At 50.2% G+C, this 27,130-nt stretch overlaps 1 protein-coding gene across 1 annotated transcript; it reads left to right on the top strand.

Annotated features, from left to right (window-relative positions):
* Positions 1 to 23,129: 23,129 nt before the first annotated feature.
* LOC114151704 (uncharacterized) lies at positions 23,130 to 26,452 on the top strand (the record flags this gene model as incomplete). Its single annotated transcript, XM_028029061.1, has 5 exons — positions 23,130 to 23,367; positions 23,495 to 23,611; positions 25,576 to 25,663; positions 25,880 to 26,141; positions 26,232 to 26,452. Coding segments are annotated over 5 exons (873 nt in total), but the record flags the coding sequence as incomplete, so codon positions are not given.
* Positions 26,453 to 27,130: the final 678 nt, after the last annotated feature.

Below are 27,130 nucleotides of genomic sequence, written 5' to 3'. Positions count from 1 at the left end.
AGTACCAACCACAACAACAGCAGCACCAACAACCACAGCAGTTCCAACACCCACCACAGCTGCTCCAACCACCACAGTAGCTCCTACGACAACAACAGAAGCACCAACCACCACCACAGCGGCTCCAACCACAACAACAGCAGCTGCAACAACAACTACAGCAGCACCAACAACAACCACAGCAGTTCCAACCACAACGACAGCGGTACCAACCACAACTACAGCAGCACCAACAACCACCACAGCAGCTCCAACAACAACCACAGCGGTACCAACCACAACAACAGCAGCACCAACAACAACCACAGCAGTTCCAACAACCACCACAGCAGCTCCAACCACAACAGTAGCTCCTACGACAACAACAGCAGCACCAACCACCACCACAGCGGCTCCAACCACAACAACAGCAGCTGCAACAACAACTACAGCAGCACCAACAACCACCACAGCAGCTCCAACAACAACCACAGCAGAAACAACCACAACTACAGCAGTACCAACAACCACCACAGCAGCTCCAACAACAACCACAGCTGTACCAACCACAACGACAGAAGCACCAACAACAACCACAGCTGCTCCAACCACAACAACAGCAGTTCCAACCACAACTACAGCAGCTGCAACCACAACTACGGAAGCACCAACAACCACCACAGCTGTTCCAACGACGACGACAGCGGTACCGACCACTACTACAGCAGCTGCAACGACAACTACAGCAGCTCCAACCACAACAACAGTAGCTCCTACGACAACAACAGCAGCAGCACCAACCACGACCACAGCGGCTCCAACCACAACAACAGCAGCTGCAACAACAACTACAGCAGCACCAACAACAACCACAGCAGTTCCAACAACCACCACAGCAGTACCAACCACAACGACAGAAGCACCAACAACAACCACAGCAGTTCCAACCACAACGACAGCGGTACCAACCACAACTACAGCAGCACCAACAACCACCACAGCAGCTCCAACAACAACCACAGCTGTACCAACCACAACGACAGAAGCACCAACAACAACCACAGCTGCTCCAACCACAACAACAGTAGTTCCAACCACAACTACAGCAGCTGCAACCACAACTACAGAAGCACCAACAACCACCACAGCAGTTCCAACCTCGACGACAGTGGTACCAACCACAACTACAGCAGCTGCAACGACAACTACAGCAGCTCCAACCACAACAACAGTAGCTCCTACGACAACAACAGCAGCACCAACAACCAACACAGCAGCTCCAACCACAACTACAGAAGCACAAACAACCACCCCACCTGCTCCAACCACAACTACAGCAGCACCAACAACCACCACAGCAGCTCCAACCACAACGACAGAAGCACCAACAACAACCACAGGAGTTCCAACCACAACGACAGCAGTACCAACCACAACAACAGCAGCACCAACAACCACAGCAGTTCCAACACCCACCACAGCTGCTCCAACCACCACAGTAGCTCCTACGACAACAACAGAAGCACCAACCACCACCACAGCGGCTCCAACCACAACAACAGCAGCTGCAACAACAACTACAGCAGCACCAACAACAACCACAGCAGTTCCAACCACAACGACAGCGGTACCAACCACAACTACAGCAGCACCAACAACCACCACAGCAGCTCCAACAACAACCACAGCGGTACCAACCACAACAACAGCAGCACCAACAACAACCACAGCAGTTCCAACAACCACCACAGCAGCTCCAACCACAACAGTAGCTCCTACGACAACAACAGCAGCACCAACCACCACCACAGCGGCTCCAACCACAACAACAGCAGCTGCAACAACAACTACAGCAGCACCAACAACCACCACAGCAGCTCCAACAACAACCACAGCAGAAACAACCACAACTACAGCAGTACCAACAACCACCACAGCAGCTCCAACAACAACCACAGCTGTACCAACCACAACGACAGAAGCACCAACAACAACCACAGCTGCTCCAACCACAACAACAGCAGTTCCAACCACAACTACAGCAGCTGCAACCACAACTACGGAAGCACCAACAACCACCACAGCTGTTCCAACGACGACGACAGCGGTACCGACCACTACTACAGCAGCTGCAACGACAACTACAGCAGCTCCAACCACAACAACAGTAGCTCCTACGACAACAACAGCAGCACCAACAACCACCACAGCAGCTCCAACCACAACTGCAGAAGCACCAACAACCACCACAGCTGCTCCACCCACAACAACAGTAGCTCCTACGACAACAACAGCAGCACCAACCACCACCACAGCGTCTCCAACCACAACTACAGAAGCACCAACAACCACCACAGCTGCTCCAACCACAACAGTAGCTCCTACGACAACAACAGCAGCACCAACCACCACCACAGCGGCTCCAACCACAACAACAGCAGCTGCAACAACAACTACAGCAGCACCAACAACAACCACAGCAGTTCCAACCACAACGACAGCGGTACCAACCACAACTACAGCAGCACAAACAACCACCACAGCAGCTCCAACAACAACCACAGCAGTTCCAACAACCACCACAGCAGCTCCAACCACAACAACAGTAGCTGCAACAACAACTACAGCAGCACCAACAACAACCACAGCAGTTCCAACCACAACGACAGCGGTACCAACCACAACTACAGCAGCACAAACAACCACCACAGCAGCTCCAACAACAACCACAGCAGTTCCAACAACCACCACAGCTGCTCCAACCACAACAACAGTAGCTCCTACGACAACAACAGCAGCAGCACCAACCACGACCACAGCGGCTCCAACCACAACAACAGCAGCTGCAACAACAACTACAGCAGCACCAACAACAACCACAGCAGTTCCAACAACCACCACAGCAGTACCAACCACAACGACAGAAGCACCAACAACAATCACAGGAGTTCCAACCACAACGACAGCGGTACCAACCATAACAACAGCAGCACCAACAACAACCACAGCAGTTCCAACCACAACGACAGCGGTACCAACCACAACTACAGCAGCACCAACAACCACCACAGCAGCTCCAACAACAACCACAGCGGTACCAACCACAACAACAGCAGCACCAACAACAACCACAGCAGTTCCACCAACCACCACAGCAGCTCCAACCACAACAGTAGCTCCTACGACAACAACAGCAGCACCAACCACCACCACAGCGGCTCCAACCACAACAACAGCAGCTGCAACAACAACTACAGCAGCACCAACAACCACCACAGCAGCTCCAACAAAAACCACAGCAGAAACAACCACAACGACAGAAGCACCAACAACAACCACAGCAGTTCCAACCACAACTACAGCAGTACCAACAACCACCACAGCAGCTCCAACAACAACCACAGCAGTTTCAACAACCACCACAGCAGCTCCAACCACAACTGCAGAAGCACCAACAACCACCACAGCTGCTCCAACCACAACAACAGTAGCTCCTACGACAACAACAGCAGCAGCACCAAACACCACCACAGCGACTCCAACCACAACAACAGCAGCTGCAACAACAACTACAGCAGCACCAACAACAACCACAGCAGTTCCAACCACAACGACAGCGGTACCAACCACAACTACAGCAGCACCAACAACCACCACAGCAGCTCCAACAACAACCACAGCAGTTCCAACAACCACCACAGCAGCTCCAACCACAACTGCAGAAGCACCAACAACCACCACAGCTGCTTCAACCACAACAACAGTAGCTCCAACCACAACAACAGCAGCTGCAACAACTACAGCAGCACCAACAACAACCACAGCAGTTCCAACAACCACCACAGCAGCTCCAACCACAACTACAGAAGCACCAACAACCACCACAGCAGCTCCAACAACAACCACAGCAGAAACAACCACAACGACAGAAGCACCAACAACAACCACAACTGCTCCAACCACAACAACAGCATTTCCAACCACAATTACAGCAGCTGCAACCACAACTACAGAAGCACCAACAACCACCACAGCAGTTCCAACCACGACAACAGCGGTACCAACCACAACTACAGCAGCTGCAACGACAACTACAGCAGCTCCAACCACAACAACAGTAGCTCCTACGACAACAACAGCAGCACCAACAACCACCACAGCAGCTCCAACCACAACTACAGAAGCACCAACAACCACCACAGCTGCTCCAACCACAACAATAGTAGCTCCTACGACAACAACAGCAGCACCAACCACCACCACAGCGGCTCCAACCACAACTACAGAAGCACCAACAACCACCACAGCTGCTCCAACCACAACTACAGCAGCACCAACAACAACCACAGCAGTTCCAACCACAACGACGGCGGTACCAACCACAACTACCGCATCACCAACAACCACCACAGCAGCTCCAACAACAACAACAGCAGCACCAACAACCACCACAGCAGCTCCAACCACAACTGCAGAAGCACCAACAACCACCACAGCTGCTCCACCCACAACAACAGTAGCTCCTACGACAACAACAGCAGCACCAACCACCACCACAGCGTCTCCAACCACAACTACAGAAGCACCAACAACCACCACAGCTGCTCCAACCACAACAGTAGCTCCTACGACAACAACAGCAGCACCAACCACCACCACAGCGGCTCCAACCACAACAACAGCAGCTGCAACAACAACTACAGCAGCACCAACAACAACCACAGCAGTTCCAACCACAACGACAGCGGTACCAACCACAACTACAGCAGCACAAACAACCACCACAGCAGCTCCAACAACAACCACAGCAGTTCCAACAACCACCACAGCAGCTCCAACCACAACTGCAGAAGCACCAACAACCACCACAGCTGCTCCAACCACAACAACAGTAGCTCCTACGACAACAACAGCAGCAGCACCAACCACGACCACAGCGGCTCCAACCACAACAACAGCAGCTGCAACAACAACTACAGCAGCACCAACAACAACCACAGCAGTTCCAACAACCACCACAGCAGTACCAACCACAACGACAGAAGCACCAACAACAACCACAGCAGTTCCAACCACAACGACAGCGGTACCAACCACAACTACAGCAGCACCAACAACCACCACAGCAGCTCCAACAACAACCACAGCTGTACCAACCACAACGACAGAAGCACCAACAACAACCACAGCTGCTCCAACCACAACAACAGTAGTTCCAACCACAACTACAGCAGCTGCAACCACAACTACAGAAGCACCAACAACCACCACAGCAGTTCCAACCTCGACGACAGTGGTACCAACCACAACTACAGCAGCTGCAACGACAACTACAGCAGCTCCAACCACAACAACAGTAGCTCCTACGACAACAACAGCAGCACCAACAACCAACACAGCAGCTCCAACCACAACTACAGAAGCACAAACAACCACCACAGCTGCTCCAACCACAACTACAGCAGCACCAACAACCACCACAGCAGCTCCAACCACAACGACAGAAGCACCAACAACAACCACAGGAGTTCCAACCACAACGACAGCAGTACCAACCACAACAACAGCAGCACTAACAACCACACCAGTTCCAACACCCACCACAGCTGCTCCAACCTCCACAGTAGCTCCTACGACAACAACAGAAGCACCAACCACCACCACAGCGGCTCCAACCACAACAACAGCAGCTGCAACAACAACTACAGCAGCACCAACAACAACCACAGCAGTTCCAACCACAACGACAGCGGTACCAACCACAACTACAGCAGCACCAACAACCACCACAGCAGCTCCAACAACAACCACAGCTGTACCAACCACAACGACAGAAGCACCAACAACAACCACAGCTGCTCCAACCACAACAACAGGAGTTCCAACCACAACTACAGCAGCTGCAACCACAACTACGGAAGCACCAACAACCACCACAGCTGTTCCAACGACGACGACAGCGGTACCGACCACTACTACAGCAGCTGCAACGACAACTACAGCAGCTCCAACCACAACAACAGTAGCTCCTACGACAACAACAGCAGCACCAACAACCACCACAGCAGCTCCAACCACAACTGCAGAAGCACCAACAACCACCACAGCTGCTCCACCCACAACAACAGTAGCTCCTACGACAACAACAGCAGCACCAACTACCACCACAGCGTCTCCAACCACAACTACAGAAGCACCAACAACCACCACAGCTGCTCCAACCACAACAGTAGCTCCTACGACAACAACAGCAGCACCAACCACCACCACAGCGGCTCCAACCACAACAACAGCAGCTGCAACAACAACTACAGCAGCACCAACAACAACCACAGCAGTTCCAACCACAACGACAGCGGTACCAACCACAACTACAGCAGCACAAACAACCACCACAGCAGCTCCAACAACAACCACAGCAGTTCCAACAACCACCACAGCAGCTCCAACCACAACTGCAGAAGCACCAACAACCACCACAGCTGCTCCAACCACAACAACAGTAGCTCCTACGACAACAACAGCAGCAGCACCAACCACGACCACAGCGGCTCCAACCACAACAACAGCAGCTGCAACAACATCTACAGCAGCACCAACAACAACCACAGCAGTTCCAACAACCACCACAGCAGTACCAACCACAACGAAAGAAGCAACAACAACAATCACAGGAGTTCCAACCACAACGACAGCGGTACCAACCATAACAACAGCAGCACCAACAACAACCACAGCAGTTCCAACCACAACGACAGCGGTACCAACCACAACTACAGCAGCACAAACAACCACCACAGCAGCTCCAACAACAACCACAGCTGTACCAACCACAACGACAGAAGCACCAACAACAACCACAGCTGCTCCAACCACAACAACAGTAGTTCCAACCACAACTACAGCAGCTGCAACCACAACTACAGAAGCACCAACAACCACCACAGCAGTTCCAACCTCGACGACAGTGGTACCAACCACAACTACAGCAGCTGCAACGACAACTACAGCAGCTCCAACCACAACAACAGTAGCTCCTACGACAACAACAGCAGCACCAACAACCAACACAGCAGCTCCAACCACAACTACAGAAGCACAAACAACCACCACAGCTGCTCCAACCACAACTACAGCAGCACCAACAACCACCACAGCAGCTCCAACCACAACGACAGAAGCACCAACAACAACCACAGGAGTTCCAACCACAACGACAGCAGTACCAACCACAACAACAGCAGCACCAACAACCACAGCAGTTCCAACACCCACCACAGCTGCTCCAACCACCACAGTAGCTCCTACGACAACAACAGAAGCACCAACCACCACCACAGCGGCTCCAACCACAACAACAGCAGCTGCAACAACAACTACAGCAGCACCAACAACAACCACAGCAGTTCCAACCACAACGACAGCGGTACCAACCACAACTACAGCAGCACCAACAACCACCACAGCAGCTCCAACAACAACCACAGCGGTACCAACCACAACAACAGCAGCACCAACAACAACCACAGCAGTTCCAACAACCACCACAGCAGCTCCAACCACAACAGTAGCTCCTACGACAACAACAGCAGCACCAACCACCACCACAGCGGCTCCAACCACAACAACAGCAGCTGCAACAACCACAACGACAGAAGCACCAACAACAACCACAGCTGCTCCAACCACAACAACAGCAGTTCCAACCACAACTACAGCAGCTCCAACCACAACAACAGTAGCTCCTACGACAACAACAGCAGCACCAACAACCACCACAGCAGCTCCAACCACAACTGCAGAAGCACCAACAACCACCACAGCTGCTCCACCCACAACAACAGTAGCTCCTACGACAACAACAGCAGCACCAACAACCACCACAGCAGCTCCAACCACAACTGCAGAAGCACCAACAACCACCACAGCTGCTCCACCCACAACAACAGTAGCTCCTACGACAACAACAGCAGCACCAACCACCACCACAGCGTCTCCAACCACAACTACAGCAGCACCAACAACCACCACAGCAGCTCCAACAACAACCACAGCAGAAACAACCACAACGACAGAAGCACCAACAACAACCACAGCAGTTCCAACCACAACTACAGCAGTACCAACAACCACCACAGCAGCTCCAACAACAACCACAGCTGTACCAACCACAACGACAGAAGCACCAACAACAACCACAGCTGCTCCAACCACAACAACAGCAGTTCCAACCACAACTACAGCAGCTGCAACCACAACTACGGAAGCACCAACAACCACCACAGCTGTTCCAACGACGACGACAGCGGTACCGACCACTACTACAGCAGCTGCAACGACAACTACAGCAGCTCCAACCACAACAACAGTAGCTCCTACGACAACAACAGCAGCACCAACAACCACCACAGCAGCTCCAACCACAACTGCAGAAGCACCAACAACCACCACAGCTGCTCCACCCACAACAACAGTAGCTCCTACGACAACAACAGCAGCACCAACCACCACCACAGCGTCTCCAACCACAACTACAGAAGCACCAACAACCACCACAGCTGCTCCAACCACAACAGTAGCTCCTACGACAACAACAGCAGCACCAACCACCACCACAGCGGCTCCAACCACAACAACAGCAGCTGCAACAACAACTACAGCAGCACCAACAACAACCACAGCAGTTCCAACCACAACGACAGCGGTACCAACCACAACTACAGCAGCACAAACAACCACCACAGCAGCTCCAACAACAACCACAGCAGTTCCAACAACCACCACAGCAGCTCCAACCACAACTGCAGAAGCACCAACAACCACCACAGCTGCTCCAACCACAACAACAGTAGCTCCTACGACAACAACAGCAGCAGCACCAACCACGACCACAGCGGCTCCAACCACAACAACAGCAGCTGCAACAACATCTACAGCAGCACCAACAACAACCACAGCAGTTCCAACAACCACCACAGCAGTACCAACCACAACGAAAGAAGCAACAACAACAATCACAGGAGTTCCAACCACAACGACAGCGGTACCAACCATAACAACAGCAGCACCAACAACAACCACAGCAGTTCCAACCACAACGACAGCGGTACCAACCACAACTACAGCAGCACAAACAACCACCACAGCAGCTCCAACAACAACCACAGCTGTACCAACCACAACGACAGAAGCACCAACAACAACCACAGCTGCTCCAACCACAACAACAGTAGTTCCAACCACAACTACAGCAGCTGCAACCACAACTACAGAAGCACCAACAACCACCACAGCAGTTCCAACCTCGACGACAGTGGTACCAACCACAACTACAGCAGCTGCAACGACAACTACAGCAGCTCCAACCACAACAACAGTAGCTCCTACGACAACAACAGCAGCACCAACAACCAACACAGCAGCTCCAACCACAACTACAGAAGCACAAACAACCACCACAGCTGCTCCAACCACAACTACAGCAGCACCAACAACCACCACAGCAGCTCCAACCACAACGACAGAAGCACCAACAACAACCACAGGAGTTCCAACCACAACGACAGCAGTACCAACCACAACAACAGCAGCACCAACAACCACAGCAGTTCCAACACCCACCACAGCTGCTCCAACCACCACAGTAGCTCCTACGACAACAACAGAAGCACCAACCACCACCACAGCGGCTCCAACCACAACAACAGCAGCTGCAACAACAACTACAGCAGCACCAACAACAACCACAGCAGTTCCAACCACAACGACAGCGGTACCAACCACAACTACAGCAGCACCAACAACCACCACAGCAGCTCCAACAACAACCACAGCGGTACCAACCACAACAACAGCAGCACCAACAACAACCACAGCAGTTCCAACAACCACCACAGCAGCTCCAACCACAACAGTAGCTCCTACGACAACAACAGCAGCACCAACCACCACCACAGCGGCTCCAACCACAACAACAGCAGCTGCAACAACCACAACGACAGAAGCACCAACAACAACCACAGCTGCTCCAACCACAACAACAGCAGTTCCAACCACAACTACAGCAGCTCCAACCACAACAACAGTAGCTCCTACGACAACAACAGCAGCACCAACAACCACCACAGCAGCTCCAACCACAACTGCAGAAGCACCAACAACCACCACAGCTGCTCCACCCACAACAACAGTAGCTCCTACGACAACAACAGCAGCACCAACCACCACCACAGCGTCTCCAACCACAACTACAGAAGCACCAACAACCACCACAGCTGCTCCAACCACAACAGTAGCTCCTACGACAACAACAGCAGCACCAACCACCACCACAGCGGCTCCAACCACAACAACAGCAGCTGCAACAACAACTACAGCAGCACCAACAACAACCACAGCAGTTCCAACCACAACGACAGCGGTACCAACCACAACTACAGCAGCACAAACAACCACCACAGCAGCTCCAACAACAACCACAGCAGTTCCAACAACCACCACAGCAGCTCCAACCACAACTGCAGAAGCACCAACAACCACCACAGCTGCTCCAACCACAACAACAGTAGCTCCTACGACAACAACAGCAGCAGCACCAACCACGACCACAGCGGCTCCAACCACAACAACAGCAGCTGCAACAACAACTACAGCAGCACCAACAACAACCACAGCAGTTCCAACAACCACCACAGCAGTACCAACCACAACGACAGAAGCACCAACAACAACCACAGCAGTTCCAACCACAACGACAGCGGTACCAACCACAACTACAGCAGCACCAACAACCACCACAGCAGCTCCAACAACAACCACAGCTGTACCAACCACAACGACAGAAGCACCAACAACAACCACAGCTGCTCCAACCACAACAACAGTAGTTCCAACCACAACTACAGCAGCTGCAACCACAACTACAGAAGCACCAACAACCACCACAGCAGTTCCAACCTCGACGACAGTGGTACCAACCACAACTACAGCAGCTGCAACGACAACTACAGCAGCTCCAACCACAACAACAGTAGCTCCTACGACAACAACAGCAGCACCAACAACCAACACAGCAGCTCCAACCACAACTACAGAAGCACAAACAACCACCACAGCTGCTCCAACCACAACTACAGCAGCACCAACAACCACCACAGCAGCTCCAACCACAACGACAGAAGCACCAACAACAACCACAGGAGTTCCAACCACAACGACAGCAGTACCAACCACAACAACAGCAGCACCAACAACCACAGCAGTTCCAACACCCACCACAGCTGCTCCAACCACCACAGTAGCTCCTACGACAACAACAGAAGCACCAACCACCACCACAGCGGCTCCAACCACAACAACAGCAGCTGCAACAACAACTACAGCAGCACCAACAACAACCACAGCAGTTCCAACCACAACGACAGCGGTACCAACCACAACTACAGCAGCACCAACAACCACCACAGCAGCTCCAACAACAACCACAGCGGTACCAACCACAACAACAGCAGCACCAACAACAACCACAGCAGATCCAACAACCACCACAGCAGCTCCAACCACAACAGTAGCTCCTACGACAACAACAGCAGCACCAACCACCACCACAGCGGCTCCAACCACAACAACAGCAGCTGCAACAACAACTACAGCAGCACCAACAACCACCACAGCAGCTCCAACAACAACCACAGCAGAAACAACCACAACTACAGCAGTACCAACAACCACCACAGCAGCTCCAACAACAACCACAGCTGTACCAACCACAACGACAGAAGCACCAACAACAACCACAGCTGCTCCAACCACAACAACAGCAGTTCCAACCACAACTACAGCAGCTGCAACCACAACTACGGAAGCACCAACAACCACCACAGCTGTTCCAACGACGACGACAGCGGTACCGACCACTACTACAGCAGCTGCAACGACAACTACAGCAGCTCCAACCACAACAACAGTAGCTCCTACGACAACAACAGCAGCACCAACAACCACCACAGCAGCTCCAACCACAACTGCAGAAGCACCAACAACCACCACAGCTGCTCCACCCACAACAACAGTAGCTCCTACGACAACAACAGCAGCACCAACCACCACCACAGCGTCTCCAACCACAACTACAGAAGCACCAACAACCACCACAGCTGCTCCAACCACAACAGTAGCTCCTACGACAACAACAGCAGCACCAACCACCACCACAGCGGCTCCAACCACAACAACAGCAGCTGCAACAACAACTACAGCAGCACCAACAACAACCACAGCAGTTCCAACCACAACGACAGCGGTACCAACCACAACTACAGCAGCACAAACAACCACCACAGCAGCTCCAACAACAACCACAGCAGTTCCAACAACCACCACAGCAGCTCCAACCACAACTGCAGAAGCACCAACAACCACCACAGCTGCTCCAACCACAACAACAGTAGCTCCTACGACAACAACAGCAGCAGCACCAACCACGACCACAGCGGCTCCAACCACAACAACAGCAGCTGCAACAACAACTACAGCAGCACCAACAACAACCACAGCAGTTCCAACAACCACCACAGCAGTACCAACCACAACGACAGAAGCACCAACAACAACCACAGCAGTTCCAACCACAACGACAGCGGTACCAACCACAACTACAGCAGCACCAACAACCACCACAGCAGCTCCAACAACAACCACAGCTGTACCAACCACAACGACAGAAGCACCAACAACAACCACAGCTGCTCCAACCACAACAACAGTAGTTCCAACCACAACTACAGCAGCTGCAACCACAACTACAGAAGCACCAACAACCACCACAGCAGTTCCAACCTCGACGACAGTGGTACCAACCACAACTACAGCAGCTGCAACGACAACTACAGCAGCTCCAACCACAACAACAGTAGCTCCTACGACAACAACAGCAGCACCAACAACCAACACAGCAGCTCCAACCACAACTACAGAAGCACAAACAACCACCACAGCTGCTCCAACCACAACTACAGCAGCACCAACAACCACCACAGCAGCTCCAACCACAACGACAGAAGCACCAACAACAACCACAGGAGTTCCAACCACAACGACAGCAGTACCAACCACAACAACAGCAGCACTAACAACCACAGCAGTTCCAACACCCACCACAGCTGCTCCAACCACCACAGTAGCTCCTACGACAACAACAGAAGCACCAACCACCACCACAGCGGCTCCAACCACAACAACAGCAGCTGCAACAACAACTACAGCAGCACCAACAACAACCACAGCAGTTCCAACCACAACGACAGCGGTACCAACCACAACTACAGCAGCACCACCAACCACCACAGCAGCTCCAACAACAACCACAGCGGTACCAACCACAACAACAGCAGCACCAACAACAACCACAGCAGTTCCAACAACCACCACAGCAGCTCCAACCACAACAGTAGCTCCTACGACAACAACAGCAGCACCAACCACCACCACAGCGGCTCCAACCACAACAACAGCAGCTGCAACAACAACTACAGCAGCACCAACAACCACCACAGCAGCTCCAACAACAACCACAGCAGAAACAACCACAACGACAGAAGCACCAACAACAACCACAGCAGTTCCAACCACAACTACAGCAGTACCAACAACCACCACAGCAGCTCCAACAACAACCACAGCTGTACCAACCACAACGACAGAAGCACCAACAACAACCACAGCTGCTCCAACCACAACAACAGCAGTTCCAACCACAACTACAGCAGCTGCAACCACAACTACGGAAGCACCAACAACCACCACAGCTGTTCCAACGACGACGACAGCGGGTACCGACCACTACTACAGCAGCTGCAACGACAACTACAGCAGCTCCAACCACAACAACAGTAGCTCCTACGACAACAACAGCAGCACCAACAACCACCACAGCAGCTCCAACCACAACTGCAGAAGCACCAACAACCACCACAGCTGCTCCACCCACAACAACAGTAGCTCCTACGACAACAACAGCAGCACCAACCACCACCACAGCGTCTCCAACCACAACTACAGAAGCACCAACAACCACCACAGCTGCTCCAACCACAACAGTAGCTCCTACGACAACAACAGCAGCACCAACCACCACCACAGCGGCTCCAACCACAACAACAGCAGCTGCAACAACAACTACAGCAGCACCAACAACAACCACAGCAGTTCCAACCACAACGACAGCGGTACCAACCACAACTACAGCAGCACAAACAACCACCACAGCAGCTCCAACAACAACCACAGCAGTTCCAACAACCACCACAGCAGCTCCAACCACAACTGCAGAAGCACCAACAACCACCACAGCTGCTCCAACCACAACAACAGTAGCTCCTACGACAACAACAGCAGCAGCACCAACCACGACCACAGCGGCTCCAACCACAACAACAGCAGCTGCAACAACAACTACAGCAGCACCAACAACCACCACAGCAGCTCCAACAACAACCACAGCAGAAACAACCACAACGACAGAAGCACCAACAACAACCACAGCAGTTCCAACCACAACTACAGCAGTACCAACAACCACCACAGCAGCTCCAACAACAACCACAGCTGTACCAACCACAACGACAGAAGCACCAACAACAACCACAGCTGCTCCAACCACAACAACAGCAGTTCCAACCACAACTACAGCAGCTGCAACCACAACTACGGAAGCACCAACAACAACCACAGCTGCTCCAACCACAACAACAGCAGTTCCAACCACAACTACAGCAGCTGCAACCACAACTACGGAAGCACCAACAACAACCACAGCAGTTCCAACCACAACTACAGCAGTACCAACAACCACCACAGCAGCTCCAACAACAACCACAGCTGTACCAACCACAACGACAGAAGCACCAACAACAACCACAGCTGCTCCAACCACAACAACAGCAGTTCCAACCACAACAACAGCAGCTGCAACAACAACTACAGCAGCACCAACAACCACCACAGCAGCTCCAACAACAACCACAGCAGTAACAACCACAACGACAGAAGCACCAACAACAATCACAGGAGTTCCAACCACAACGACAGCGGTACCAACCATAACAACAGCAGCACCAACAACAACCACAGCAGTTCCAACCACAACGACAGCGGTACCAACCACAACTACAGCAGCACCAACAACCACCACAGCAGCTCCAACAACAACCACAGTGGTACCAACCACAACAACAGCAGCACCAACAACAACCACAGCAGTTCCACCAACCACCACAGCAGCTCCAACCACAACAGTAGCTCCTACGACAACAACAGCAGCACCAACCACCACCACAGCGGCTCCAACCACAACAACAGCAGCTGCAACAACAACTACAGCAGCACCAACAACCACCACAGCAGCTCCAACAACAACCACAGCAGAAACAACCACAACGACAGAAGCACCAACAACAACCACAGCAGTTCCAACCACAACTACAGCAGTACCAACAACCACCACAGCAGCTCCAACAACAACCACAGCAGTTTCAACAACCACCACAGCAGCTCCAACCACAACTGCAGAAGCACCAACAACCACCACAGCTGCTCCAACCACAACAACAGTAGCTCCTACGACAACAACAGCAGCAGCACCAAACACCACCACAGCGACTCCAACCACAACAACAGCAGCTGCAACAACAACTACAGCAGCACCAACAACAACCACAGCAGTTCCAACCACAACGACAGCGGTACCAACCACAACTACAGCAGCACCAACAACCACCACAGCAGCTCCAACAACAACCACAGCAGTTCCAACAACCACCACAGCAGCTCCAACCACAACTGCAGAAGCACCAACAACCACCACAGCTGCTCCAACCACAACAACAGTAGCTCCAACCACAACAACAGCAGCTGCAACAACAACTACAGCAGCACCAACAACAACCACAGCAGTTCCAAGAACCACCACAGCAGTACCAACCACAACGACAGAAGCACCAACAACAACCACAGGAGTTCCAACCACAACGACAGCGGTACCAACCATAACAACAGCAGCACCAACAACAACCACAGCAGTTCCAACAACCACCACAGCAGCTCCAACCACAACTACAGAAGCACCAACAACCACCACAGCAGCTCCAACAACAACCACAGCAGAAACAACCACAACGACAGAAGCACCAACAACAACCACAACTGCTCCAACCACAACAACAGCATTTCCAACCACAACTACAGCAGCTGCAACCACAACTACAGAAGCACCAACAACCACCACAGCAGTTCCAACCACGACGACAGCGGTACCAACCACAACTACAGCAGCTGCAACGACAACTACAGCAGCTCCAACCACAACAACAGTAGCTCCTACGACAACAACAGCAGCACCAACAACCACCACAGCAGCTCCAACCACAACTACAGAAGCACCAACAACCACCACAGCTGCTCCAACCACAACAATAGTAGCTCCTACGACAACAACAGCAGCACCAACCACCACCACAGCGGCTCCAACCACAACTACAGAAGCACCAACAACCACCACAGCTGCTCCAACCACAACTACAGCAGCACCAACAACAACCACAGCAGTTCCAACAACCACCACAGCAGTACCAACCACAACGACAGAAGCACCAACAACAACCACAGGAGTTCCAACCACAACGACAGCGGTACCAACCACAACAGCAGCACCAACAACCACCACAGCTGCTCCAACCACAACAGTAGCTCCTACGACAACAACAGCAGCACCAACCACCACCACAGCGGCTCCAACCACAACTACAGAAGCACCAACAACCACCACAGCTGCTCCAACCACAACGACAGCGGTACCAACAACAACAACAGCAGCACCAACAACCACCACAGCAGCTCCAACCACAACTACAGAAGCACCAACAACAACCACAGCAGTTCCAACAACCACCACAGCTGCTCCAACCACAACAACAGTAGCTCCTACGACAACAACAGCAGCAGCACCAACCACGACCACAGCGGCTCCAACCACAACAACAGCAGCTGCAACAACAACTACAGCAGCACCAACAACAACCACAGCAGTTCCAACAACCACCACAGCAGTACCAACCACAACGAAAGAAGCACCAACAACAACCACAGGCGTTCCAACCACAACGACAGCGGAACCAACCACAACAACAGCAGCACCAACAACAACCACAGCAGTTCCAACCACGACGAAAGAGGTACCAACCACAACTACAGCAGCTGCAACGACAACTACAGCAGCTCCAACCACAACAACAGTAGCTCCTACGACAACAACAGCAACACCAACAACCACCACAGCACCTCCAACCACAACTACATCAGCACCAACAACAACCACAGCAGTTCCAACAACCACCACAGCAGCACCAACCACAACGACTGAAGCACCAACAACAACCACAGCAGCTCCAACCACAACAACAGCGGTACCAACCACAACAACAGCAGCACCAACAACAACCACAGCAGTTCCAACAACCACCACAGAAGCACCAACAACCACCACAGCATCTGCAACAACAACAACAGTAGTAACAACAACAACTACAGAAGCACCAACAACCACCACAGCTGCTCCAACCACAACAGTAGCACCAACAACAACCACAGCAGTACCAACCACAACGACAGAAGCACCAACAACAACCACACATGCTGCTCCAACAACCACCACAGCAGTACCAACAACTACCACTGAAGCTCCATCCACAACTACCGAAGCACCAACAACCACCACAGCTGCTCAAACCACAACAGCAGTTCCAACCACAACTACAGCAGATGCAACCACAACTACAGAAGCACCAACCACAACCACAGTAGCTCCTACGACAACAACAGCAGCACCAACAACCACCACAGCACCTCCAACCACAACTACAGCAGCACCAACAACAACCACAGCCGTTCCAACAACCACCACAGCTGCTCCAACCACAACAACAGTAGCTCCTACGACAACAACAGCAGCACCAACCACCACCACAGCGGCTCCAACCACAACAACAGCAGCTGCAACAACAACTACAGCAGCACTAACAACAACCACAGCAGTTCCAACAACCTCCAGAGCAGTACCAACCACAACGATAGAAGCACCAACAACAACCACAGGAGTTCCAACAACAACCACAGCAGTTCCAACCACAACTACAGCAGAACCAACAACAACCACAGCAGCTCCAACCACAACAACAGCAGCTGCAACCACAAGCACTGCAGCTCCAACCACAACAACTCCAACCCCAACTACGGCAACTGCAGCTACAACTACAACCACAGCAGTTCCTACCACAAGTCTGACTACAATCACAGGATCGCCAATTAAAACCACACCTACTCTATCTACAACCACAGCAGCTCCAACAACAACCACAGCAGTTCCAACAACCACCACAACAGTACCAACCACAACGACAGAAGCACCAACAACAACCACAGGAGTTCCAACCACAACGACAGCGGTACCAACCACAACAACAGAAGCACCAACAACAACCACAGCAGTTCCAACAAACACCACAGCTGCTCCAACCACAACAACAGCAGCTGCAACAACAACTACAGCAGCACCAACAACAACCATAGCAGTTCCAACCACAACGACAGCGGTACCAACCACGACAGAAGAACCAACAACAACCACAGCAGTACCAACCACAACGACAGAAGCACCAACAACAACCACAGGAGTTCCAACCACAACAACAGCAGCACCAACAACAACCACAGCAGTTCCAACAACCACCGCAGCAGTACCAACCACAACGACAGAAGCACCAACAACAAACACAGGAGTTCCAACCACAACGACAGCGGTACCAACCACAACCACAGCAGTACCAACCACAACTACAGCAGCACCAACAACAACCACAGCTGCTCCAACCACAACAACAGCAGTTCCAACCACAACTACAGCAGCTGCAACCACAACTACAGAAGCACCAACAACCACCACAGCAGTTCCAACCACGACGACAGCGGTACCACCCACAACTACAGCAGCTGCAACGACAACTACAGCAGCTCCAACCACAACAACAGTAGCTCCTACGACAACAACAGCAGCACCAACAACCACCACAGCACCTCCAACCACAACTACAGCAACACCAACAACAACCACAGCAGTTCCAACAACCACCACAGCAGCTCCAACCACAACTACAGAAGCACCATCAACCACCACAGCTGCTCCAACCACAACAACAGTAGCTCCTACGACAACAACAGCAGCACCGACCAACACCACAGCGGCTCCAACCACAACTACAGCAGCACCAACAACAACTACAGCAGCACCAACAACAACCACAGCAGTTCCAACCACAACGACAGCGGTACCAACCACAACTACAGCAGCACCAACAACCACCACAGCACCTCCAACCACAACTACAGCAGCACCAACAACAACCACAGCAGTTCCAACAACCACCACAGCAGCTCCAACCACAACTACAGAAGCACCAACAACCACCACAGCTGCTCCAACCACAACAACAGTAGCTCCTACGACAACAACAGCAGCACCAACCACCACCACAGCGGCTCCAACCACAACAACAGCAGCTGCAACAACAACAACAGCAGCACCAACAACCACCACAGCACCTCCAACCACAACTACAGCAGCACCAACAACAACCACCACAGCAGTACCAACCACAACGACAGTAGCTCCTACGACAACAACAGCAGCACCAACCACCACCACAGCGTCTCCAACCACAACAACAGCAGCACCGACAACCACCACAGCTGCTCCAACCACAACAGTAGCTGCAACAACAACTACAGCAGCACCAACCACAACTACAGCAGAACCAACAACCACCACAGCTGCTCCAACCACAACAGTAGCTGCAACAACAACTACAGCAGCACCAACAACAACCACAGCAGCTCCAACCACAACAACAGCAGCACCAACAACCACCACAGCAGCTCCATCCACGACAACAGCAGCTGCAACCACAAGCACTGCAGCTCCAACCACAACAACTCCAACCCCAACTACGGCAACTGCAGCTACAACAACCACCACAGCAGTACCAACCACAACGACAGAAGCACCAACAACAACCACAGGAGTTCCAACCACAACAACAGCAGTACCAACCACAACTACAGCAGCTCCAACCACAACAACAGCAGTTCCAAACACAACTACAGCCGCTGCAACCACAACTACAGAAGCACCAACAACCACCACAACAGTTCCAACCACGACGACAGCGGTACCAACCACAACTACAGCTGCTTCAACCACAACAACAGCAGTTCCAACCACAACTACAGCCGCTGCAACCACAACTACAGAAGCACCAACAACCACCACAGCAGTTCCAACCACGACGACAGCGGTACCAACCACAACTACAGCAGCTCCAACCACAACAACAGCAGCTGCAACCACAAGCACTGCAGCTCCAACCACAACAACTCCAACCCCAACTACGACAACTGCAGCTACAACAACCACCACAGCAGTACCAACCACAACAACAGCAGCACCAACAACAACCACAGCAGTTCCAACCACAACGACAGAAGCACCAACAACAACCACAGCTGCTCCAACCACAACAACAGCAGTTCCAACCACAACTACAGCAGCTGCAACAACAATCACAGCAGTTCCAACAACCACCACAGCAGCTCCAACCACAACTACAGAAGCACCAACAACCACCACAGCTGCTCCAACCACAACAACAGTAGCTCCTACGACAACAACAGCAGCACCGACCACCACCACAGCGGCTCCAACCACAACTACAGCAGCACCAACAACAACCACAGCAGTTCCAACAACCACCACAGCAGTACCAACCACAACGACAGAAGCACCAACAACAACCACAGGAGTTCCAACCACAACGACAGCGGTACCAACCACAACAACAGCAGCACCAACAACAACCACAGCAGTTCCAACAACCACCACAGCAGCTCCAACCACAACTACAGAAGCACCAACAACCAACACAGCTGCTCCAACCACAACAACAGTAGCTCCTACGACAACAACAACAGCACCAACCACCACCACAGCGGCTCCAACCACAACAACAGCAGCTGCAACAACAACTACAGCAGCACCAACAACAACCACAGCAGTTCCAACAACCACCACAGCAGTACCAACCACAACGACAGAAGCACCAACAACAACCACAGGAGTTCCAACAACAACCACAGCTGCTCCAACCACAACAACAGTAGCTGCAACAACAACTACAGCAGCACCAACAACAACCACAGCAGCTCCAACCACAACAACAGTAGCTGAAACCACAAGCACTGCAGCTCCAACCACAACAACTCCAACCCCAACTACGGCAACTGCAGCACCAACAACCACCACAGCAGCTCCAACCACAACTACAGCAGCCCCAACCACAACAACAGGAGCACCAAACACAACCACAGCAGCTCCAACCACAACCACAGCAGCCCCAACCACAACAACAGGAGCACCAACCATAACTCTGACAACAATCACAGGATCGCCATTTAAAACCACACCTACTCTATCTACAACCACAGCAGCAGCAACCACTCCAGGTCCCACCACAACATCTGCAGCTCCAACAACCACCAGAGCAGTTCCAACCACAACGACAGCAGCACCAACCACAACTACAGTAGCATCAACAACTACTGCAGATGCAACCACAACAGCAGGAGCACCAACAACAATGACAGTAGCAGCAACCACAACTACAGCAGTACCAACGACAACCATAGCAGTTCCAACCACAACTACAGCACCTGCATCGACAACTACAGCAGCTGCAACCACAACTACAGCAGCACCAACAACAACCACAGCAGTTCCAACAACCACCACAGCAGCACCAACAACCACCACAGCTGCTCCAACCACAACAACAGGAGCACCACCAACAACGACAGTAGCAGCACCCACAACTACAGCAGTACCAACGACAACTACAGCAGCTGCAACCACAACTACAGCAGCACCAACAACAACTACAGCAGCTGCAACCACAACCACGGCAGTTCCAACAACCACCACAGCAGTACCTACCACAACGACAGAAGCACCAACAACAACCACAGCAGCACCAACCACCACCACAGCTGCTCCAACCACAACAGTAGCTCCAACGACAACTACAACAGCACCAACAACCACCACAGCAGCTCCAACCACAACAACAATAGCTCCTACGACAAAAGCATCACCAACCACCACCACATCAGCTCCAACCACAACTACAGCAGCTCCAAGCAGAACCACAGCAGCTACAACCACAACAACAGGAGCACCAACAACCACCACAGCAGCTCCGACCACAACTACACCAACTGCGACCACAACTAGAGCAACTCCCACCACAACCACAGCATCTCCTACCACAACCACTGCAGCTGCAACCACAAGCACTGCAGCTCCAACCACAACAACTCCAACCCCAACTATTGCAACTGCAGCTCCAACTACAACCACTGTAGTTCCTACCACAACTCTGACTACAATCACAGGATCGCCAATTAAAACCACACCTACTCTATCTACAACCACAGCAGCACCAACCACTCCAGGTCCCACCACAACATCTGCAGCTCCAACAACCACCACAGCAGTTCCAACCACGACGACAACAGCACCAACCACAACTACAGTAGCATCAACAGCTACTGCAGATGCAACCACAACAACAGGAGCACCAACAACAATGACAGTAGCAGCAACCACAACTACAGCAGTACCAACGACAACCATAGCAGTTCCAACCACAACGACAGCGGTACCAACCACAACTACAGCAGCTGCAACGACAACTACAGCAGCTGCAACCACAACTACAGCAGCACCAACAACAACCACAGAAGCACCAACAACCACCACAGCTGCTCCAACCACAACAACAGGAGCACCACCAACAACTACAGCAGCTGCAACAACAACTACAGCAGTACCAACGACAACTACAGCAGCTGCAACCACAACTACAGCAGCACCAACAACAACTACAGCAGCTGCAACAACAACTACAGCAGCTGCAACCACAACCCCAGCAGTTCCGACAACCACCACAGCAGTACCTACCACAACGACAGAAGCACCAACAACAACCACAGCAGTTCCAACCACAACTACAGCAGCTGCAACCACAACTACAGCAACTCCAACCACAACTACAGCAGCTGCAACCACAACTACAGCAACTCCAACCACAGCCAGTGCAGCTCCAATTACAACCTCTGTGGCAATAACGAAAAGCACACCTGCTCAAAACACAACTACAACAGCTCCAACAACAAACGCAGCAACGTCAACTGCTATAGCAGGAGAAACGACATTTACACACCCTCCAAGTATGTTTTCTACTTAATAAATATACACAATTTAGCACACATAGTTTCATTAAAATAGCTGAAATTACTTAATTAAATCATGAAATTCTTACATCGTACCTTTGTGTTTCTTATCTCAATTTTAAAGATGCATGTGCTTCAAATCCATGCCTCGGTGGAAGCACCTGTGAGGAGCGTGATGACCACACCTATGTGTGTTTGTGTGTAGCTGGAGAAGTTTACAGTCCTCAAGGCTGTCAAAAGGGTATGTGTATGAATGTGAAGTAACAAGGAATTGTAGTACTTTGCTTAAGTAAGGCCTTATGGTGTTTACAAAATATGTTCAGTAAACAGACTTAGCTGTTCATAAATCAACAAGTTCATTTTTCATTTCTTTTTGGTGTATCACTTCAGTTTAAATACTGAAAGTAGTGCCAACGTTCCGCCGACACAGAACATGCAGTGTGTAGGGCAACAAGTGGGAGCACAAGAAAATGTAATTTTCGAAAAATCATATCATCATCATATGTTAGCCATAAAGACATGTTTAAAACAAAAGAGATTGCTGGATGATGGTTGGATGTTGCTCGCATTCTGTGCCCCTCTGGTCCACCTTTCCTTATACTGATGCTGTTTCACAGAAATCAGAGCAGCCATGAGCAACACTTGGTGGTGGCTGATAGGGAAAAATGAGAAAAAAAAGTTTAGAATTGTTCTGGTTTCTGGTGGATGTTAATATTGTTTAATTTGATACCAAGGTCGCAATATTTTCTGTATTCGAGCGGTTATTTTTTTTAAACGACCGAAAAATTTAAACCCATCCGTCATTTGACAGGTTATAATTAACACCGCCGTCTGGTGCACTTGGGCAGACATTATAGACTTTATGCAAAGATTTCATCACAGAGTCAACTAAAGTCAATTAATTAAAAAAGTCCTTTTTGAAAATTATCTAATGGACACTGAACTAAATGCGTCTTTCTGGCAGTGTGTTGAAACGTTATGGACCGGACACTTTGGAGCGAGTCTGGTTAGGAAGCGCATTCCAAACCTTTGGTAGACATGGCGCGTTTAATTCAAGTCTCCATTACAGACCAGAGAAAACTAAGGAGAATGCAAAATTGTATTAATCCATTTATAGTCTAAACAGAGGAGCCGCCAGTTTATTTTGAGGAAATAAATAACGGTGCAGACGTTAATTAGACCATAACACGCACAGTGCGCTGCACAACCAATGCGGATGCGGCTCCGCCGTTGCGAAGAATTAAACTTAACTCACTCTGCAGTTTCAACATGTGGAGCCTTCTGGATGCACGTTACCCTTACGCACCCAGGAGAGTTCAATTGATCAGTTTGGATCAGACAGATCCAACTGACAGATGAACTAGCGGAGATTTCTCTGCAGATGTGGCCCAGGAGGAATTTGAGAAACGCTATTGTTCAGACCCCAGCGGGTGAAGTGCTCGTAATTTAAGTGGAGTTGTTTAAATGAATTTATTATAAGTTATTGGGGCCACAGTCAATGGTTTTTGTCACTATGGAGAAAAAGTTAGATGCGTTCATCTGCTTTATGTGTGATGGTATCTGGATTCACGGTTCAACTAGGTGAATATTAACTAAACTGCATAAAAATGCAGCCAAATAGCCGATGTTTATATGGTTATAATTTGACGGGTAAAGATAGTACATGTCCGATTTTTTTAAATGTTGTCTGTCAAGATGACGGATAACAAAAAAAAAGTCTAGCGCGAACTCTGATTTGATATTTCAGATATTTTGACAACTATGACAAGGAGAGCAGACATTTTTGTGCCCCGGTTTGCACTTGCTTTTCAAACCCGCTAAACACAACAAAAAACAGCACCCATTAACTGGTTCAACTTTGATAAATTGCATTATAGACTGAAAGTCATTATACTTGCATGTCTTCCTACCCGTAATTTTTCACTTTCTGATATTCATTTGAGCATAGAAGCAAAATACATTTCCCTGCTATACTGCTCATCGTTTTGCTGAAGCAATTATGCTAGTGCTATCTCTTTGTTAGATCCTGTTTGCGTATGCTATCAAGTTTGCACCTGCTCTTATACACGCAAACTTTTAAAGATGAGGACCTCATTTTTTTTCTTCAAAACTGAATTTTCTTTATAAAATCTGTTTAGTCATATTTTTTTCTGATTTTGAGGCACAAAGGCTAAGACTCACTGCTGACTGCTTCTTTGTTGATAGACTGGTGGTTGATCTTTGTGATCGTTGCATCTGTCTTCGGATCCCTCCTCATCATCATGTTGATCGCTCTGCTGTTGGTAGTAAAGAAGTAAGTTTGAACCCACTTTGGTCTTGTTTTTTGTTCTTTTCTAAATCTGCATTCTAACCCTTGTGTTAGATAACAATTTATATTACTTATGCAAGGTCATTTTAAAGTTAAGTGATTTTACCAGTTATTTACCAATGGTTGTAGAAATCTAACTATAAACACAACACTCTACAACACTGGAGACAGTTGCAATACTTTGTTATTCTTGTTTTTCAGATTCAAGAAGAAACTCTTCAAGAACAAAGAGAAAGACATTTGGAAACCCTTCCAAGTTCCGTCCTTTTCCAAGGGCCCACCATCCTATAGCAGCAGTGATAACTTTTTCACCTGGGTCAAAGAATCAGCAAACAGCCCAGGAAATGATGGGGTCCCACGAATCCCGCGGGCCAAACTCAGTGCCAATTGGGACAGCAGGCCCAGCTCTGAGTTGACTCCGAGTAACAGCCGACAAAGCTTGATTCCTTCAGGGATGAACTCGGTGGGTACACCTCTGCACGAGATACTCTGAAAACAAACATCTGTGTTTTATTCATTCACAAATTATGATCTGTCTTCTTCTCTCCTGCAGCGATTCAGCGACAGCCAAGGTGACATGTTTCCATTCTCCCAGAGTCCACCCAGGAACATCCCCTACGAGGAAGCCCAAGCCAGCAATAGCCCTTATCACCAGATCCGAGCCACAAACCCTTACGCCAAGACCCAAGGCCAGACCAGCCCTTATTTAGTAATAACCTAATAAAGAAAAGGTACAGTGAATCACTTCAGGGGTTCAAATGTTGATATTTTTCCGAAAATCCTCTATTTCATTAGGACCCCACTGACAAATGTTGCAAACAGGAGCATATCATACGAAATGTGCAATGTAATGTAGTAGATATTGTTATATCATTTGTTCCTTTACTGCTTTAGCTTCTCTTTTTGACTAAGCCTGTCGCAATAAGCATTTAATCGCATGATAAATTAATATGAGCATAATCATTTTCATTCTGATGATTGATATTTTTTGACAGGAAATTTTGTTTACAGAGACTTCATAATGCATTTTATTTATGGTTTCCGTTGAGTGTGGTTTTTGTTTGCTTTATATTTATTGATTTTGGTTGTATTATATTTTGGATATTTAAAATGTCTCCCAGTTCCAGTGTGGAGTGTTCTGGTCAAAATTAAAAATCATTAGCTTTTGAGAAGGCAAACTTACACTGTTATGCCCTTACAAATATAGTACTTGAAAATATTCTTAAGACAACAATATTTTTGTTTCTTGGAATAATTTTCAGGGCAGTTTATCATCCAGTAAGATTTGTTATTATGTTCTTGCATTATACCATTACTATATTTCTTGAAAATAGACTTAGAATAACAGTATTATCATTTATCATCATCATGACAATTTATTGTCCAGACCGGGCTTGTGTGACTTCTGCCCTGTTAAGCTGCCATAAAGCAGTCTGTGTTTTATTGTCAAAA

This window comes from Xiphophorus couchianus, chromosome 10 (genome assembly GCF_001444195.1).
Source record: "Xiphophorus couchianus chromosome 10, X_couchianus-1.0, whole genome shotgun sequence".
NCBI lineage: Eukaryota > Metazoa > Chordata > Actinopteri > Cyprinodontiformes > Poeciliidae > Xiphophorus > Xiphophorus couchianus.
This window is presented reverse-complemented; position numbering and strand designations above follow the sequence as displayed.